This window comes from Prionailurus bengalensis, chromosome B4 (assembly GCF_016509475.1).
Source record: "Prionailurus bengalensis isolate Pbe53 chromosome B4, Fcat_Pben_1.1_paternal_pri, whole genome shotgun sequence".
Lineage (NCBI taxonomy): Eukaryota > Metazoa > Chordata > Mammalia > Carnivora > Felidae > Prionailurus > Prionailurus bengalensis.
The window spans coordinates 24,918,660-24,939,520 of record NC_057358.1 but is presented as its reverse complement, the minus strand read 5'-3'; the positions used below and the strand labels follow the sequence as shown (position 1 = coordinate 24,939,520).

Here is a 20,861-nt window from a genome sequence, read left to right as displayed (position 1 = left end):
AGGTAGGATAGATTGTTAGTCCAAGCCCCAGGCTCCAAAACTTCACCTTTTTCTCACAACTCTTATATGAAATAAAGGCAAAACAATGAAAAATTAGTAAATGAATTAAGTGTATACAATGTACAGCTTCAAATCAATCCTTTATCACAAAACTATTTAAACCTGCACTTTTGTGTTATAATTTGTACTGATTTTTAAAAATATGTTCTTTCATCAATACAAAACAAGTATTTTTTTTCAAGTTTTTAAAATACCAAACAAGTATTTTTTTCAAGTTTTTAAAATTTATTTTGATAGAAAGAGGGAACAGAGCAGGGATGGGCAGAGAGGGGCGGGTGGGGAGGGAGAGAGGGAGAGGGAGAGAGAGAGAGAGAGAGGGAGAGAGGGAGAGGGAGAGAGAAGGAGAATATGAATACCAAGTAGGCTCCACATTGTCAGCACAGAGCCTGACATGGGGCTCAATCTCATGAACACTGAGATCATGACCTGAGCTGAAGTCAAGAGTCAGATGCTTAACCAACTGAGCCATCCAGATGGCCCTAAAACAAGTATTTTGATAAGGTCTAACGTTCACTGTTCAAGTATCAACCAAAAAGAAATTTATCAAGTGGAAATCCTTTTAACGAACTACCCACTCATTATAATAACAGATTGTTACAAGATTTAAATAAGAAAATATACAGACATTCTATAAAACAAAGGGACCAGGACTATTTCTTCAATGTATTCTCAGAAATTAGTATAGTGCCTGGAATCCAGTAAAGGTTTGTCACCTAAAATTAAAACAATACTCCACTATTCTAAAATCTGTTTTGTATGCTATATTACATCTTGGGACAAATAAAGAACCCTAATGGAAAAACCAGTAATTTAGTAAAATTAAACTTTATTTGGTAAAGTCTAAATACAGTCTATAGTTAAAAGTACCGTACCAATGTTCATTTCTCAGTTTTGACAAATGCACCATGGTTAAGTAAGCAGTTAACATTAGGGGAAGGCAGTTGAAGGATATATAGAAACTCAGTACTGTTTTGCAGATTTTCTGTAAATCTAAAATTATTCCAGTATGAAAAGTTATAAAAGAAAGAACAAACAAATGAACTCAAGAAAGAACTTGACACACAGTAAACATTAACAAATGCTATCTGTTGGGCGCTTGGGTGGCTTAGTCAGTTAAGTGTCCTACTCTCGGTTTCTGCTCAGGTCATGATCTCATGGTTTCGTGGGTTGGAGCCCTGCATAGGACTCTGCACTAACAGCGTGGAGTCTGCTTGGTATTCTCTCCCCCGCCCCTCCCCTGTTCACACTCTGACTCTCTCAAAATAAATAAATAAACAACTTTAAAAATGAATAAATGCTACCTGTTAATTAATAACTACGACCACTTACTTAAATTGGAACAAAAAACAGACTAACTTACCATATTTATTTTCAAAGAAGGACTGTGCAGAGACATGAGATGTATGCCAATGGGAAGAAACGCTCTTGCCTTTACAAAATCCGGGAAGTAGATTGTCTACCAGTTGATCAATCTGTCCAATTTTTAATTCAGATAATCCAAGGTCTCTTAAATTAAGTACAGGCTGTAAAGGATTGAGTCACCAAGACTGCATTATCATCAAGATATTTAACCAAAGAGTTCTTATCAGTTGAAATAATATGAATTTTTTAAATGTAACAAATATATTGATTCCTCTTTTCTCATATTTAAAAACTAAATTGGTACAAATATTTTTATAGTTCTAGCTTTATGGAGGTCAGTCACATGAAGTTTGACAAAGGTTAAAAATATCACATTTCGGGGCGCCTGGGTGGCGCAGTCGGTTAAGCGTCCGACTTCAGCCAGGTCACGATCTCGCGGTCCGTGAGTTCGAGCCCCACGTCAGGCTCTGGGCTGATGGCTCAGAGCCTGGAGCCTGTTTCCGATTCTGTGTCTCCCTCTCTCTCTGCCCCTCCCCCGTTCATGCTCTGTCTCTCTCTGTCCCAAAAACAAATAAACGTTGAAAAAAACAAAATTAAAAAAAAAAAATCACATTTCCAATAGTATTGTGAAGTTATGGACATTTAAAGCCTCCTCCAGTCTCTAATAATCAAAAGCCCATTTGATTTAAAAAAAAAAAAACAAACAAAAAAAACAGTATGCCGTTACCAGAGGACTTCTTACTCCTCTGGCCTCATTGCCGAGATCCTTCTTCGAACTGAGAAGTTCTATAGTTACCCATATCTAACTTCTAATAAGGAGGGACAATGAACAAAGTGAAAAATGTATGAAAACCAGGCAAGAAAATAAAGTCACATTACAACAGTTCTAAACTAACTACAGATTGGATAGGAGTTATTTTCTTGTCCATGGAAACTGTCAAGCAGACATTAAAGACAAGTAACAATGACAAGCCTCAGACACCTGAAAGTTCAAGCAAGGAAAGCAAAAATAAATAGCCCAAGTATCAGCTTCTGATGACCGAAGTAAAGTTAGATACATAAAGTTGCATGCACAAAAAATAAAGTTAGATCGATGGATTATATAGCTCTGGATTGATGTCCAGGGGTTTGTCACTTACTAGCTGTGTGACAAGTCATTCATATTCCTTTTTAATTTTTTTTCATGTTTATTTTTGAGAGAGAGACATACAGCGCACGAGTGGGAGAGCAGCCAAGAGAGAGGAAGACACAGAATCTGAAGCAGGCTTCAGACTCTGAGCTGTCACAGAGCCCAAGTCGGGGCTTGAACTCACGAACTGAGAGATCATGACCTGAGCCAAGGTTGGATGCTTAACCAACTGAGCCACCCAGGCGCCCTGACAAGTCATTCATATTCTTAGAATCCATTCCCTCATTAGTAAAATGACGATGAAATATGCCTACTTCACAAGATGGTATGGATGAACAGAAAAGATCATGCCTTGGTCATCTGACATATCCTTACATAGGAAGATAGTCAAAGGCATGATGAAGGAAAATATTTAAATGTGCTCTTTAAACTACTGGGGCCCCTGGGTGGCTCAGCCAGTTCAGCATCCAACTCTTTTTTTTTTTTAATTGTTTAATTTACATCCAAGTTAGTTAGCATACAGGGCAACAATGATTTCAGGAGTAGATTCCTTAGTGCCCCTTACCCATTTAGCTCATCCCCCCTCCCACAAGCCAGCCAGCAACCCTCTGTTTGCTCTCTATATTTGAGTCTCTTAGGTTTTGTCCCCCTCCCTGTTTTTATATTCTTTTTGCTTCCCTTCCCTTATGTTCATCTCTTTAGTATCTTAAATTCCTCATATGGGTGAAGTCATATATTTGTCTCTAATTTTGCTTAGCATAATAACCCTCCAGTTCTATCCACATAGTTGCAAATGACAAGATTTCATTCTTTTTGATTGCCAATACTCCAGTGTGTGTGTGTGTGTGTGTGTGTGTGTGTGTGTGTGTAGACACACACACACACACACACACACACACACACACACACACATATCACATCTTCTTCATCTTCTTTATCCATTCATCCGTAAATGAACATTTGAGCTCTTTCCATAGTTTGGCTATTGTCAACAGCACAGCTATAAACATTAGGGTGTGTGTGCCCCTTTGAAACAGCACACCTGTATCTCTTGGTTAAATACCTAGTAGTGCAATTTCTGGGTCGTAGAGTAGTTCTATTTTTAATTTTTTGAGGAACCTCCATACTGTTTTCCAGAGTGGATGCAACAGTTTGCATTCCCACCAGCAGGGCAAAAGAGATCCTTTTCCTCCACACCCTTGCCAACATCTGTTGTTGCCTGAGTTGTTAATGTTAGCCATTCTGACAGGTGTAAGGTGGTATCTCATTGTGGTTTTGATTTGTATTTCCCTGATGATGAGTGATGTTGAGCATTTTCTTATGTGTCTGTTCTCCATCTGTTAAGCATCCAATTCTTGATTTCAGCTCAGGTCATGATCTCATAGTTCGTGAGATCGAGCCCTGCATCAGGCTTTGCACTGACAGCATGGAGCCTGCTTGCAATTCTCTCTCTGCCCCTTCCCTGCTCACATGCCCACGCTTGCTCTCTCAAAAATTAACTTAAAAAAAAAGTGCTCTTTAAACTACTAAAAGCTATACAACATAAAGGATATTATTACAATGAAAACAAAAGGACTACAATACTCAAAAGCTACTTTTCAAAAGTCACCTTTTAAAAAAAACGGGAAGCCAAAAAGTCTATTTACAATACAAAGACTTCAAAAGGGAAGTGGAGATTCTTAACTTAAAATTATTTCCCTTACTTATTGGCTGTCAGGTCCCTGGAATGTAAAGAGAAATAAGATGCATATAAACATAGCAATTATCATGCAACATAGTAACTGCTTTACAGAGATTTTTTTAAAACAAAAAGTAGTAAGAAAACAGAGTAACCAATTTCCTAAGTCAGATAAGCCTCACTGAGGTTAACACCTAATTTGCAAAATGATGGTGAGTCTTGGGGTAAAGGGCAAACAAACTACCATAAAAGGGCCTGGATGTGTGAGGTGTAGTCCAAAGATCAGTGATGGAAGAATGAATTAGAAAGATGGGCTATGGGGCACCTGGCTGGCTCAGTTGGTGGAGCATGTAACTGTTGATCTCAGGGTTGTACTTAAAATCTTTTTAAGAAAAAAAAAAAGAAAAAAGAAAAAGAGAAAGAGAAAGAAAGAGAGGAAGGAAGGAAGGAAGACAGGCAGGTTATGGTCAGGTTGTAAAGAGCCTTGTCTGAATTTAATTCTATAGCTAATATGATTAGTTTTGTTTTATACCAAGAAAATAGAAGATAAAGATAATAAACTGGGTAAGAAAAGGCTGATGGAGAAAAGAATTGAAGAAAGGCTGATGGAACAAGAGAAAAATGGTATGCGCCTGAACCAAGCTCTAACTAAAGATGGAAATAACAATCATAAATAATAGATACTTGGAGAAACCAATGAAGTATAATGATTGAGAGGGAGAAGGGTTCTGGATGGATGTGCTAGTTATCATTTTACTGTCTCCTAACTCCTCTTCATCCTTTTTCGGCTCCATGAACAATGATCTGGGCTCTTTAAATATTTTTTCTTTGCCATCTGGGACAATGTGAAGCTTTGTCAGTAGAGACCACTGGAGACACTGTAGGAGTGTTTTTGTCCCTGGTTCCGGTGTGCTCATTCAGCAGGCTCCTGTCTGTAACACCCATTGTTTCTCTAGCATCTGGCGGCCACTTGTATAGCTTCTCCAAAACTTGGCTCCTACAGTATCAGTGGCCAGCAGTACAGTACCTTGCAGCTTTTTCAGTAAGAGACATCCCCATGAACAGCTTTCCCTGCTTAGATGGCAACTTCCATCAAATGCAGCTAGCATGACACCAGTGACTTCTCTGCCATTCAGTGAGCCAAGGCCATGCCCTCTTCCAACAAGGTCAGGACAGCAGCCTGTGGGTGGAGAACTCTTCCCATGATGCTCTATCTCAGTCCTAGGAGTATTAGCCACACCTTAAATCTGCTTGTCCTGTATATTTTAGAGTTTACTTATTATTAGCCAACCCCTAGTTACTCCCATCCCATATAAAAATAGGGTTTTAAAAATATTAAACTACAAAATTACACTAATTTTTCACATTAAACTTTTACTGCTCAATTGACTATGTGGTTTCTCTTTCCTGGTTGGAATCCCTGACAAAAAGGCGCTACATCCACTGTAATCTCAAATATACTAGAATTTGAGAGTAGCTGAGTTCTGGACATCTTAATTTTGAGATCCCTGAAATTCTCCGGGGGGGGGGGGGGGGGAAGGGGGTTATTTTAACAAAGCACTAAATAAATTACTTCAAAGATTTAAAGAGAATTTGGGGTTGGAGATATATTTGGGAGTCATCAGCATATATATAAGTATATAGATCTAGATGTTAGGTGAAGATATGAAAATGGGTAACATAACTTAGAAGAACGTGCATAACAAAAATTAGATCAAGGATAAATGCATGCCAAATATTTAAGGGGCTGGCAAAAAGACAAGTCAGCAAAACAGAAAGAGAAAACACCATCATCAATGCAACATCACTCAATTCAAGGGAGTATTTCGAATCTCTGAGGGAAGGAGAATCCCAAGCAGCCTCTGCGTGACTCAATCTCATGAATCTTGAGATCATGACCTGAGTGGAAATCAATAGTCGGGAGACTTAACTGACTGAGCGACCCAGGCGCCCCAGGAGTATTTTGAAAGCAGTAAATGTTCAGTAAGATCAAATGCTCAGGAAAAGTTGAATAAGATACAGATTTTTTTTTAGAAGCCTACATTTAGCACAAAGGAAATCAACTGACTTTAGCAAAGTCTGTAAAATGGTACAAGTAGTAGCCAAACTATGATGAGATACAGTGTGAATAGAAGTTTAGCAAGTAGTTACATGTTCAGACTGCTATTTCAAGAAGTCTGAAAGCAAAGGGAAAATAAGTCAGTATCTTGAAGGAAGTTGAAAGGAAGGTTCTAATACCTGCATTGTAGAGTGTATATTTGGATGAGCAAGACTTGATGAAAGCAAAGCCAACTGCACAGCAAAGGTAGAGATGAAATTAGAGATGGTAGGATGCTTAAGGAGAAAGAAAACGGGTTCTGTACAGTAATAAAGTTCACTAAAGATGAACAATAGGATTAATGAGGGCGTATCAGAGATTAAGAAGCCAATTCTATATCTGAGACCATTACTCATAACCTCAACATTGGCTTCCAGAATTTAGCTACTTTTTAAGCCCCTGACCTAGCAATTTCACTTAATGAAATAGTCAAAGATTTAGCAACACAAACAGTAAAAGTTGTAATGTTTATAGCAACAAAAAATTGGGAACAATATCCAATAATGGGATATCATACAATGAACGTTCTGAAGTCATTTAAAAATACAAAAAATGTATGGCATAACAAGTTCATAATGACTATTAAATTAACAAAGCAGTATCTAAATCAGCATATGCAGTATGACCCAATTATAAAATAAAAAAGTACAAAAGAGACATGAGATATAAATACAAAATGTTAACAGCATTATCTCTGGGGAACAGGATCATAGGTGAATTTTATTTCTTCTACCTACACAGTATTTTCCAAAATTTCTAAAATGAACATAATATTGCTATATGCAGCAATTTTGATACATGTGGTATTTTCATCAGGCAGTCTCTCTGGGACTGTAATTTAGGAGAAGGGGATCACCACAGTAGAAAAGACAATGGACTCCCTAGAAGAAGCAATAGGAATTAGGTAAATATTATAAAAGGAAAGCATAAAGATGAAGACAAATTTTTTCATCTAATTAAAATTTTATCTTAAGACTGATTCCCACCCCCCCCCCCACCCCTTCCAAGAGTGAACATTTTATCTGTCCTTTGCCAAAGCCTCTGATATCAGGACTAAGAACATAAGTTATTTACGCATTAAAAAGGTTTTTAGGAAATTTAACTACAGAGTATAATGTTTTCTGTGAAAAATGTATTCAGAACTACACGCACCTACCCTATTAATAAACCTTGTGAACACAAAGGTTTCTAGGCTGGGAATTCCCTGTATCCTAGGAAACACTGATTTTATAATTCTCTGAACACTGAAAGTAGTTTCATAGCTTATACATTTCACTTTCAGGTCCCTGTATTCTAACCGTTCAATTACACTGAAATCTCCTCTAAGGCAGCAGATGGTAACTTCTTACTATTCTACCTTCGTTGAGACTTGGGAGGCAATTACGGTCAGTTAATTGTGGGTTCACTACTACTGCTGGAGCAACACAAAATATCTAAATGGTATCACACAATTAGCAATCTAGGAAGTGAATACTAAATACACTTCCACATGAATTTTTTTTTAATGTTTTATTTTATTTTTGAAAGACAGAGAGAGAGAGAGAAAGAGAGAGAGAGAGACAGAGAGAGACAGAGATTTCAAAGCAGGCTCCAGGCTCAGCTGTCAGCACAGAGTCCAATGTGGGGCCCAAACCCACGAACCCCGAGATCATGACCTGAGATGAAGTTGGACCCTTAACTGACAGAGCCACCCAGGTGCCCCATGATTTTGTTTTTCTTAAAAGTAGGCTCCATGTCCAACGTGGGACTCGAACTTACAACCGTAAGATTAAGAATCACATGCTCTTCCAACTAAGCAAGGTAGGTACCCCTGCCACATGAAATTTTTAATAAATTAAATTGTAAAGAATAGGACAACATAACTTTTCCATATGTACAATAAAACCAGAATTAGACATCTTTATTCATACAGGAGATTAAGCTGAAGACAGAAATCACCTTGTTACAAATGCCTAAACGTAGACATTTCAGGCATGTTTACAACATACTAAATCAAAAAAGCTGTTTCTCATACAATCAGGGTAAAAACTATTACCTCATTGCCAGGAGACTCATGCTCAGGAACTACATCTCGATGCTGGTTTTGTGAAGCTGATGCACTGACAGAAATAGGTGTGTTTTTTGGTGAATGGAAGGCATTGATGAGATGACTCAGAGGAACTGTAACCTAAGAGAAGATAAAAGTTGAAATTGAGTAGTGTGCTTCTTAAAATTAAACAAGAAAAATTCTCCTTATTGTCAGGATCTGGGATTTGTAAAAAGTTAAACATACACTGTAGATCAAAACAATATATTAAAAGATGTAAATACTCAGATTATTGCTGGTGGAGAGAAAACTGGTAATTCTTCCAAGACAGCATTCTGGCTATATGAATCAAAAATATTTAAAAAACAAACACATATAATTTCCCATCAATCTAATTTCTAATAATTTATTCTAAGGAAATAATGTGAAAAGTGCTTGTTTGTGCACAGATGACAATTTTCATCAAAATGTTTAAAAAGCAGTGGAAAGGTAGAATTGTCCAGCATTAAGGGAATGGGCTAAATAAATGACACCACCATAAAATGAAATGTTTCAGACTTAGAAAAAAGTAAACCTATAGCAGAATTTTATTCTTAACTTCCTCACTGCACCATCCCATTCTCATCCTGTTCTAAGTCACCATCATCTATATGTGGATTTTGCAATAGCCCTCCTACTCTCCCTGAATCTGCTCTATTAAAAACAAAGTTAGATCTCATCACTCCTCTGCTCAAACCCTCCAATGGCTTCTCTTCTCACTTACAATACAAGTAGAAGTCCTAAGCACTAGGATGTAGAAAGCCTCTGTGGTTCTTTATTACCTCTCCAAATTTATCTATCACAATGTTCTCCTTCGTCTTCTCTACTCGAGACATACTGGCCTCCTTGCTGTTTCTGGAACACACCTAGCAAAGCCCTCACTTCAAGGACTTTGCATTGCTTTTATTCTGTCTACCTTGCTCTCTGACTTCCTTCAGTTCTTAACCCAAAAGTCATCTTTTCTTGAGTCTTTTCCATAGCCAACCTACTTAAAATTTCAAGAACCCTGCCCTCAAAAATATTCCTTATTCTCTTTCACTGCTCCATTTTCTCTTCTTGACACTTTTAGTATCTAACACACTTTACACACAATCTACTTACTTATCTGTATGTTATTCCTCTGTTTCTCTCCAACCAATTCTGACAATATGGTAAGAGCCCATTTAATTTATTCATTCACTCAAGAGATCTTTATTTGGCATCTGTGTGCATTATTGTTGCACTGGGATACAATATGAATAAAATAGAGAAAAAATATAAAGTATGTATACTAAGTATTGTGTAAACATTTTGTTACCCAGAACTGGGTTTGCCTCTTGGTAATGTCAAGCCAAAATACACAGCCATGCCAAAGAATAGGAAAAGGAAAGGTTTTACTTGGAACAAGTAAAGGAGCACACCAGGGATCTTTCCCAAAGCAGTGTCTCCCTGAATAACAAAATCGGGGCAGTTTTATGCTGGGGTTTCATACATATTCATGACAAGGCTTGTGCAGTGGGGAATACATCATGGAACTGGGGCAGTAGTCATCTTGAGGTGACTGAGTCCAGGTCAGAGTTACAAGGGCCAGCAAGGGGTCAGCATCATCAATTCTCTCGCTCCAGTTGGTCCAGTATCCGAGTGCTCAAAGGAGTTGAGATCCTTCAAAAATAAGTCGGGTCAGTCCTCACTTTTGAACTAACACTGGGAGTTTTGCCACTGACTTATCGTCCCTGATATGATTAGGCTATCTCCTGGCCTGATAGTGGCTGTTCTTAAATTCTTTCACAAGATGGCCAGGAAGCCTTACGTAAAGAAAGCTTTGTCTGTCTTTTTCCAGGGACCCCTACTTCCTTCTGTTTACAATTTTACATTAAATAATTATATAAATAAAGTAAAATAGAGAAAAGTCAAAGAATAAAATAGAGGAAAAAATCGCTTGCCACTTTGAACTTACATTTTAGTTCGCAGTGGTCTTTGTTCCCATTTCTTGGCCAGGAGCTCCTAAAACCCTTGGAATTTCCTGTGTGGTATAGTGTCTTACTATTCATAAGGTAACCCTTTGGATCACTCCTGGATTCATGCTAATGAGGTGATTTAGGCTAGGGTCTTTTTTTTTTTTTTTCAACGTTTTTATTTATTTTTGGGAGAGAGAGAGACAGAGCATGAACGGGGGAGGGGCAGAGATAGAGGGAGACACAGAATCGGAAACAGGCTCCAGGCTCTGAGCCATCAGCCCAGAGCCTGACGCGGGGCTCGAACTCACGGACCGCGAGATCATGACCTGGCTGAAGTCGGACGCTTAACCGCTTAACCGACTGCGCCACCCAGGTGCCCCTAGGCTAGGGTCTTTAAATAGCCTCAGGGCTGGGCTGGCCACTTGAAAGACCTAGTAATTAGTAGAAGGTGGGAACTCTTAGCCCCACCCCCCTAGCTTCTGGGAGGGGAGGGCTGGGGATTGATCTCTATAAAAGCTCTTGAACAGTGAGATGGAGTGCAGAGATTCACCCTGAAGAAGAGTAATCCACTCCACATCTTTTGCTTGGGACCCTTCTGGCTGTACCCTTGTGTACTTAATCAACTGGCTGTTCATTTCTCTTTCATAATGGACCAGTAAATGTGAAGTATGTTTCTTAGTTCTGTGAGCTATTTTAGCAGATTATCAAACCTGAGGAGGGGGTTGTGGGAAACCCTGATTTATAGGTGGGAGATCAGAAGTATGAATGGCCTGGGACTTGTGACTGGTATCTGAAATGGGACCAGTCTTGTGGGGCTGAGCCTTTAACTTTGGGGGTCTGCACTAACACTGGGTAAGTAGTTTCAGAATTGAATTGTTGGACACCCAGCTGGTGTCATATGCCATATAGGCATATCTCATTTTATTGTACTTTAACTTAACATACTTCGCAAACACTATTTTTTATAAATTAAGGTTTGTGACAGCACTGCATCAAGGAAGTCTTTTGGTGCCATTTTTCCAACAGCATTTGCTCATTTCATGTCTGTGTCACATTTTGGTAATTCTCACAATACTTAAAACTTTTTCATTATATTTGTTATGGTGATCCATGATTAGTAATCTTTGATGTTAATGCCATAACGGTTTTGGGATATCACAAATCCTACCCATATAAGACACTGAGCTTAATCAATAACTGTTGTGTGTGTTCTGATTACTCCACCAATGGGACCTTCCCATTTCTCTCTCCTTGGGCTTCCCCATTCCCTGAGACACAACAATATTGAAATTAGGACAATTAATAACCCTATAATGGCATCTTAGTGTTCAAGTGAAAGGAAAGTCACATATCTTTCACTTTCAATCAAAATCTAGACATGATTAAGCTTGGTAAGGAAAGCATGTTGAAAGCCAAGATAGCCTAAAAGATAAGCCTTTTGCATCAGTTTGCCAAGTTGTGCAAGCAAAATAAAGTTGAGTGCTATTCAAGTGAACACACAAATGATAAAAAAGCCAAACAGCCCATTGCTGAAAGTTTCAGTGGTCTAGATACAAAATCAAACCAACCACAACACTCCCCCTTCAGCCAAAGCCTAATCCAGAGTAAGGCCCTAAATGTACTTATTTGTATGAAGGCTGAAACAGGTGAGGAAGCTGCAGAAGAAAAGTCTGAACCTAGCAGAGGTTGGTTCATAAGGTTTAAGAAGCCATTTTTGTTAACACGAAAGTGCAGAGTGAAGCAGCAAACACTGAGTAAAAGCTACAGAAAATCTAAATAAGACAGATACCTAATGAAGGTGGCTACACTAAATAGATCTTAAACGTACAGGAAACAGCCTTCTATTCTAAGATGCCATTTAGGACTTTCACAGCTGGGGGGAAGTCAACACCTGGGTTCAAAGCTTTGAAGGACAGGCTGACTCTCCTGTTAGGAACTAATGTAGCGGACTTTAAGTTGAAGCCTGTGCTTACTTACCATTCTGAAAATCCTAGGCCCTTAAGAATAGTGCTAAACTCATGCTGCCTGGGCTCTATGAATGGAAGGAAGCCTGTTTGACAGTACATCTATTTACAGTAGGGTTTACTGAATACTCTAAGTCCCCTGTTAAGAGACCTACTGTTCACAAAACATGATTCCTTTAAAAATATTACTGCTCAGGTAATGTACTTGGTGACCTAAGAGCTCTGCTGGAAGTATACCATTTAGATTAATGCTGCTTTCATGTCTGCTAATACAACATCCATTCTGTGGCCCATGGGTCAGGAACAATTTGGGACTTTCAAGTCTTATTATTTAAGAAATGCATTTTGTGAAGACTATATAGCTTATAGATCACAACTCCTCTTACAGACCTGGGCAAAGTAAACTGAAAACCTTCACCATTTTAGATGCCACTCAGAACATTTTCATAGGAAGAGGTCAAAATATCAACATTAACCGGAGTTTGGAAGAAACTGATTCCAAGCTTCATGGCTGACTTTGAGGGGTTTAAGACTTCACCGGAGGAAGTGTAGATGTGGTGGAAATAACAAGAGAACTAGAAGTGGACCCTGAAGATGGCAGTGAAGGGCTGCAATCTCACGATCAAACTGACATAAATGAGCTGCTTCTTATGCATGACCAAAGAAAGTGGTTTCTTGAGATGGAAATCTTCACCTGGTGAAGATGCTATGAAGATACACTCAGCTGATAAAGCAGCAGCAGGGTTTGAGAGGATTCAGTCCAATATTGAAAGACGTTCTAAGTGGGTCAAATGCTATCAAATAGTATCATGTTACAGAAAAATCATTCATGAAAGAGTCCATCGATATAGCAAACATTACTTGTGTCTCATTTTAAGATTTGCCACAGCCATCTCCACCTTCAGCAGCCACTACTGTGATTAGTCAGCAGCAATCAACAGTGAAGCAAGACCCTCCAGCCAGCAAAAAGATTATGACTCATCCAAAGCACAGATGATGGTTAGCATTTTTTAACAATAAAGTATTTTTAATTAAGGTATTACACTGCTTTTAGACATAATACTATTATTGCACAACTAATAGGTTGTAGTGTAAACATAGTTTTTATGAAATCTTGCCATTTGCAACTACATGGATGGAACTGGAAGGTATTATGCTAAGTGAAATTAGTCTGAGAAAGACAAATATCATATGACTTCACTCACATGAGGATTTCAAGAGACAAAACAGATGAACATAAGGGAAGGGAGACAAAAATAATATAAAAACAGGGAGGGGGACAAAACATAAGAAACTCATAAATATGGAGAACAAAGAGAGGGTTATTGGAGGGAGTGTGTGTGGGGGGGGGGGATGGGCTAAATGGGTAAGGGGCACTAAAGAATCTATTCCTGAAATCACTGTTGCACTATATGCTAACTAATTTGGATGTAAATTTTAAAAAATTTAAATTAAAAAAAAAATAACTTTTACATGCACTGGGAAACCCAAAAATTCATTTGACTTGTGTTATTGTGGTACTCCCTTTACTGTGATAGTATTGAACAAAACCCTCAGTATCTTCAATCTCATTTAATCCTTTAACAGATATAAACACTATTATTATACGTCCTATTTAACTGATAAAGACATCCAGAATTTAGATAGGTTCAATGGCATGTTTAAGTCACTCAGCAAGTATATGAGCAAATACTCTAACCAAGATAATTTGACTCTAGATTCTTGTTAGACTCTTTATCCCATAGTTACTGATACAGAAATGAATTAATAATATGTTAAATGAAAAAAACTGTTAAATGTAAAACTACATCTTGGGATGCCTCGGTGGCTCAGTCGGTTGAGCATCCAACTCTTGATCTTGGCTCAGGTCATGATCCCAGGGTCATGCCACTCAGCCCTGTGTCAGGCTCTGTACTGAGCGTGGAACCTGCTTAAGATTCTCTCTCTCTCTCTCTCTCTCTCTCTCTCTCTCTCTCAGCCCGTTTCTCGCTCACACACTCTCTCTAAGGTAAAAAAAGTTAAAAAATTAAAAAACTACAACATACTTTTTAAAAAGCATGCATACACACGTATTTGTGTAGAGATAAAAAGTACGAAAGAATGTATTCTAAAATATGTCTTTGCACAATGAGATTATGAAGGTTTTTCATTTTCTTATTTGTATTTTTCTTTTTGGCATTTTTGGCAATGAGCATGTATCCTTTTCAGGGTAGAAACAATAAGTTCTTTTAAAGCTACAGGAATCATGGGGCGCCTAGGTGGCTCAGTCGGTTAAACATACAACTTCAGCTCAGGTCACGATCTCATGGTTCACTGGTTTGGGTTTGAGCCCCAGGTCTGAGCTGACAGCTCAGAGCCTGGAGCCTGCTTCAGAGTCTGCGTCTCCCTCTCTCTCTCTGCCCCTCCCCCACTCATGCTCTGTGCCTCTCTCAAAAATAGATAAACATTTAAAAAAAACTACAGGAATCAATTTTTTATATTTTTATTTTAGAGAAAGAAAGCGTAAGCAGAGGACAGGAGCAGAGGGGGAGGAAGGGGGAGGGAGGAAGGCGGGGGGGGGGGAGAGAAAGAGAGAGAGAGAGAGAGAGAGAGAGAGAGAGAGAGACAATCCCAAGCAGGCCCCACGCTCAGTGCAGAGCCAGACACGGGACTCAATCCCAAAACCCTGCTATCATGACCTGAAACGAAATTAAAAGTCTGATGCTCAACGGAATGAGCCACCCAGACACCCCTGAAAGGCTTCATTCTAATTAGTTATATCTCTTATTCAAAAAAGGATTTAAATTGCTAAAAAATGGTTTGATCTCAATGAAAAAGTTCACCTTCCATATCTTTCCTGGCTTCACAGTTTATATTCAAGTGTATTCAATGATTAAGTAACCAGGAATTAGAAATATGTGTACTATCCTTCTTCAGAGCATAAAACACATAAGAGCATAAAACACATATATGAGCCCTATTAAGCCTGCCTGCAGTACACAAAATGCCTTCACCATCTCTACCAACATCACGTACCACTAACTCTCCATCCAGCTGATGATAAACTCTCCTATCTTCTTGATATAAACTTCTTGAACTTCAGCTTTAAAAGGTTTAATACTGTATTCAACAGGCCAAGTCAGACTTGTTTTTCAAACAACTGGTAGGACCCCTCCAGAGCTGAAAGCTATCAGCAGAAGAGAGGAAGGGGAGGGACAAAAGCAAGCAAGGAATAGGTTTTGTTTTGTAGAACCCACACTTCAGCCAAGGAGACTAGCTGTTTCACGTGAGAGCCCCTTGCTGGGTGTGTCTCACCTGACAGCCACCCTATGTGAGCCAGTATGAGCTGGCTTTTAAAAAAAAAAAAATTTTTTTAATGTTTATTTATTTTTTTTTTAATTTTTTTTTTCAACGTTTATTTATTTTTGGGACAGAGAGAGACAGACCATGAATGGGGGAGGGGCAGAGAGAGAGGGAGACACAGAATCAGAAACAGGCTCCAGGCTCCGAGCCATCAGCCCAGAGCCTGACGCAGGGCTCGAACGCACGGACAGCGAGATCGTGACCTGGCTGAAGTCAGACGCTTAACCGACTGTGCCACCCAGGCGCCCCTTTTTTAATGTTTATTTTTGAGAGAGAGAGACAGAGCACGAGCGGGGGAGGAGCAGAGCGGGAGACACAGAATCCGAAACAGGCTCCAGGCTCTGAGCTATCAGCACAGAGCCTGACACGGGGCTCGAACTTACAAACCGTGAGATCATGACTTGAGCCGAAGCCAGACGCTCAACCAACTGGGCCACCCAGGTGCCCCTCACCATTTTTTTTTTTTTTTTTGAAAATACAACGTATGCACTAGCATGTTGACATGCTAGGAATGAGTAACTGAAGTGCTTATGCGAGCTCCCTGCCCCGCCCCCTAATACACTGAATAAAACCTTCCTGTACTAACCCCACAGAGAGACAGGGCTTTGAGAGTCATCTGTTTCCTTACTTGTAACAAGTAATAAAGTTCTTTGTTTTCAACATTTTCTCGGGTTGTGTCCAATCTGATGTATCTCAAGTGGTGAACCCCTTGAGTTTGATCACACAGCTCGGCAAATAACATTTTCACCCATCCAGCTGACCAAAACAGAAACACTTCTTTCCATCATCCCTCATTAAATTCTGCTCTTTGTTCAAAACAAACAAACTCATCCTCTTCTTTCCATAACCACTGCCACCACATTAGTGGGACATTATCCCTCTCCTGGATTACTGCAATAGCATCCTTAACTGAAAACACTTCTGATCAGGTTATCCTATGCTTACACTTCAAATGAAATCCAAAGTCCCTTATAATTTCCTGTATGATCTGCCTCAAGGCTTCACCCTAACGTTAATTCTGTTATTATGCCCTTTAATCACTACATTGTAGCCACACTGACATTATTTTTGTTCCTCCAATCAGCTAAACTATTCCCAATCTCAGGACCTCCAGATATCCTTGCATATACCTGGGATACTGGTTCACTTCTATTAACTCTTCACTTGACTAACTCCTATTCAACTTTTCTTCATATCACTATAAAGATTCCACATTTGCTTTGTCCACCTGGCCCATTACTGATGTCCAATAAATAACTAATCATTTTCGATTATCCAGCCAGTACTAGCAAAACAAAAACAAAAAACAAAAAACCAAGAGTGGGGGTTACAAAAGGAACGTAATTATATGCTGAAACTAAAGAGTGTTAAAAAATTATTTTTAAATCTGAATGTGTTCAAAAACTATTAGCAAAACTGAGAAGTCACCCCACCCCCGCCCCAGCAAGAAACTATCAGAATGTTGCCATCAAAAAAGATTTTTAAATGAAACAAGGACAAGACACTGTCACAAGTGGTTACTCCCAAAAGAAGACAATTAAAAATCCTAGGAATGACTCTTTTCTGCCCTTTTGCTTGATGAAAAAAAATGGGAGAATATGAATAAAAATAGTAACTGCAAGCAGTCAATAGCTTTAAAATATGTGTTTATTAGTCATTTCTGGCCAAAAAAGAAAGAAAGCACTCGTAGTATTCAAATAATTATAACATGTTTGGGTTAAATTCCATTTAAAAAGGAAAGAAAGAGTTGGGTATCAGGGTTGTGAACAGTAAAATCACTGGAGAGGTGATCAGATCGAAAGAAACATTACTTGCCTTCATCATGTCTAAGGCAAAGGCGTTTCCCCCAGCCTCACTCTGCTCCCCCCACCCCAGAATGTCCGGCACTGAACAATGCCTAATGGATTCTCTAGTAAAAATTCCACGCTATCAACTCGATAAACCAAAGTCCTCATCATCTCATGCCTCTGCTTCAACGTCAGCCTTTTACTCTCAGCGTGATCGCTGATCCCTTCTCAAGACTAGGACTTGCTTTGCGCTGATCGCCCCCCTCCTACGATCCCAAACGCGAAATCGCTTCCAAAAACGCAAACGGCAAAGAGCCGCGGGCAGGAGAGAAAAAAAAGGACCGGATGCCAGACTCACCTGGGGCTGCACCGTACTCGAGAGGGAAAACATCTCCTCTGGGCCCTCAGCGACCTCACCCGCCTGCCGAAAGTGCCCCTCTGTCCACGGCTCGGCGGGGAGGCGCTGAGCCCTTTCTTCCCTTTCTTTTTCCCTCTCCGCTAGCCCTCACTCTTCCTAGAAACAGAAAATGGCCTCCCCTTGTTACAGCTGCTGCAACGACATACAATCTGCCCCGGAAGGCAAGCCTCCAACGCAACACTACTTCCGGGACAGGTGGGCTGCATCACCCGCGGGTGAACGCCAGCGCTAGAGCTCCACCTTTCTGGGTCTGACGTTTGTATCTACTACGGTAGCTGAGCAACCCTGGCCCCCAGGCTTGATGTTCACGGGAATAATACAGGTGCTGGATCCCCAAGCTCTCTGGCGCCGATATACACACACACACACACGTATACATGTATACATGTATATATATTTATATATGTATATATCTCCCCCTTAAGAGGGGATGGCATTGACCCTGTTAAATCTTTTTGCATCTTCCTTACGAAATCTTCCAACATAGTCTCCTTTTCCGACTGGGCCTTGAGTTATGATAAACTCTTTCGCTACAGTTTAGTGCTTTTTATCTTCCCCACAATAAATCAAAAATTGTTCCTATTGGTCCTCATCTGCTTCAGTCAGGCAAGTTACATCCTGTTAACATTGTCAGATGACAGGGCCAGCCAGCCACCTGCTTCCTGCTCATCCAGTTTCTCCACATTGTATGATTTCGGGGAGCCAAACCAAACTGGCTTACATTTCGCTCAGGGGTGCGAGGTCGCGAGGGGTAAAAAACAAACGAAACCAAGCAAAAGCGGGGTGAGGGCGGGTCCCATCAACCTCGTTTGGAGGTCAGGAGAAACCTAGTCAATCCCGAGATTTCTTGTAAGCAAAAGACAGTCAGTGCCTCCCCAGTTATTACTAAATGAGGTAATTGGGCCGCGGTCACCGCCCTCGAAGAGTGTGTGGTTGGCTGGAGAATTTCCCAGCGTCCCAGCCCTCAGCTCCATTGGGTACTTCCGCGCTTACGAGCAAGAGGTGACAGGGGCGGGGCTGCGCTGGGCTCGGCGCGAGCACGGCAACGCGGTGACGTCACTGCCGACGCATTGCGTGGGCGGGGCCTTACTTTGAACCTAGTTGGCGGGAGTTGTGGCTTGGGAAGGGCCCTTAGCTGATGCTACAGGCTTCCTTCTGGGCTGGCCTGCTATGGAGCGCACTGCGGGGAGAGAGAAGGAGAGTGGAGGAGACGCAGTGACAGTGGAGTGCGTGAATAGGATCCCGGTGCCAAGACCTCCTTCCATTGAGGAATTCACCATAGTGAAACCTATTAGCCGTGGCGCCTTCGGGAAGGTGTATCTCGGGCAGAAAGGCGGCAAGTTGTATGCGGTGAAGGTAAGGAGGCGGGGAGTAAAGAGAGGGAGAGAGTTCGGACCTTCGGCCCTCTTTTCTGCCCCCTGAACTGGGCAGGCTCCAAGGCGGTAGGGGCCTCCACAGCCCTATGACTTCTTACTTGGTATGACCTGAGCGCCGGCAGGCCGAGTGGCTCGCCTCTGCCACGCCCTTTTCACACCAAGAATGCTTAGGAGACATCAGGACTTCTGAGTCCTTTTTATCGCCTTGACCTTTACCAGAATTAAGTTTGAAACATTAAATGTGAAACAGCTATTTAAAGACTAAACTGAAACATGTTAGAACATACCACTCCTTTATCCTTGCAGCAGTACATATCATTCCAAAAGCATTCAAGAGCTTTCAATGTATTTGAAGCTTTCCTGGCCACTCTTGGTCCTCACTCCCCACTCCCATAATTTCGGATTACTCGTATTTAAGCACTGAATGAACATGGTAAAGAAACCAGCAGTTTTACCGCTAATGCAGTTTCAACTTCCTGTTGGACGTTGCTATGTGAATATCTACCAAGTGCCTTGAAATTGTACTTTCCTGACTTTGAACAGTCCTCTCCACCTAACTGCTTAAACACTGAACTTTCTGTACTCCCTCTCTCCGCTTAATAAAACCACCTTCATCCCGGTCATTCAGGCTAGAAACGTGAGTCATTTTAATTTCCCTCTACTCCATCTGTATAACCTATGTCTCAACTAGTCCTGTCAATTTTGTCTCATTCCTTCTCTTTTTTAAAAATTTTTAAAGTTTATTTATTCATTTCAAGAGAGAGTGTGCGGGGGAGGGACAGAGAGAGAATCCCAAGAAGGCTTCGTACTGCCAGTGTGAGCCTGATGAGGGGCTCGGACTCACGGAATGTGAGAGCGTGACTTGAGATAAAACCAAGAGTCAGAAGCTCAACCGACTGAGCCACGCAGGCACCCCGTCTGGTATTCCTTCTTATTATCTCTTCCATTCTATTACGTTCCCAAGTCTGCCCAAGCACAGGACTTCACTTTTTCTTTTTCTTTTGTCTTTTCTTCCTCCCTCCCTGTCTCCCTTCCTTCTTTTTTAAAGTACAAGTCAGTTTTTAGTAAATTAAAAATTGGGTAACTATTACCACAATCCAATTTTAGAACATTTCCATCACCCCAAAAAGACTTCCTGCCCATCTGCAGTACCTCCCCCTTAACACCCTTAGTCCCAGGTAACCACCAATCTATTTTCTGTCTCTGCAGGCTTGCCCTTTCTCCACATTGCATGTAAATGGAATCATACAATGCATGGTCTTTTGCATCTGTTTTGTTTTTTGTGTGTTTTTTGTTTTGTTTTGTTTTTTTACCTGACAGTGTTTTTGAGATTCATCAGGCCTTCATTTCCAGGAATAGGCCCCTAACTGGAATCGCTATTTTTTCATCCATTCCTTAGGCTGTGACATGCAACCTAACAAACTCCTTAGAAAAGCAATCATGGTCCAAGTCCTGGCCCTAAACATCAACCGTAACTTCCACAAATCCTATGTTCTAGCCACTCCAGACAATTGACTAGTCCGTGAATGCTGTGTAGTGCTGTGCTTCTGAACTTACATTTGTGCTGCTGGTTCCTCCCTAAGTGCTTTTCTTCCACCCTTCTCTGCTCATCTCCACCTGTGTTATTTATGTATTAAGGTTCATC

The 20,861-nt window shown here is 40.4% G+C and overlaps 2 protein-coding genes across 4 annotated transcripts in view; one reads left to right on the top strand and one right to left on the bottom strand.

Moving 5' to 3' along the window:
- YME1L1 (YME1 like 1 ATPase) overlaps window positions 1-18,020 on the bottom strand; it is a 63,106-nt gene extending 45,086 nt beyond the window's left edge. The window contains exons 1-3 of one of the 3 annotated variants that reach the window (XM_043563486.1): window positions 17,781-18,020; window positions 8,363-8,494; window positions 1,421-1,583 (exon numbers count right to left, since the gene is read on the bottom strand). In XM_043563486.1, the coding sequence (XP_043419421.1) occupies window positions 1,421-1,583; window positions 8,363-8,494; window positions 17,781-17,813 (328 nt within the window). In that variant the 5' untranslated portion in view covers window positions 17,814-18,020. The remainder of the gene's footprint in view (window positions 1-1,420; window positions 1,584-8,362; window positions 8,495-17,780) is intronic. The other 2 variants (XM_043563487.1, XM_043563488.1) reach the window with 2 other exon arrangements.
- Window positions 18,021-18,899: 879 nt separating this feature from the next.
- Window positions 18,900-20,861, top strand: part of MASTL (microtubule associated serine/threonine kinase like) — a 35,380-nt gene continuing 33,418 nt past the window's right edge. The window contains exon 1 of the mRNA XM_043565051.1: window positions 18,900-19,196. Coding sequence (XP_043420986.1) covers window positions 19,011-19,196 — 186 coding nt within the window. The 5' untranslated portion in view covers window positions 18,900-19,010. The remainder of the gene's footprint in view (window positions 19,197-20,861) is intronic.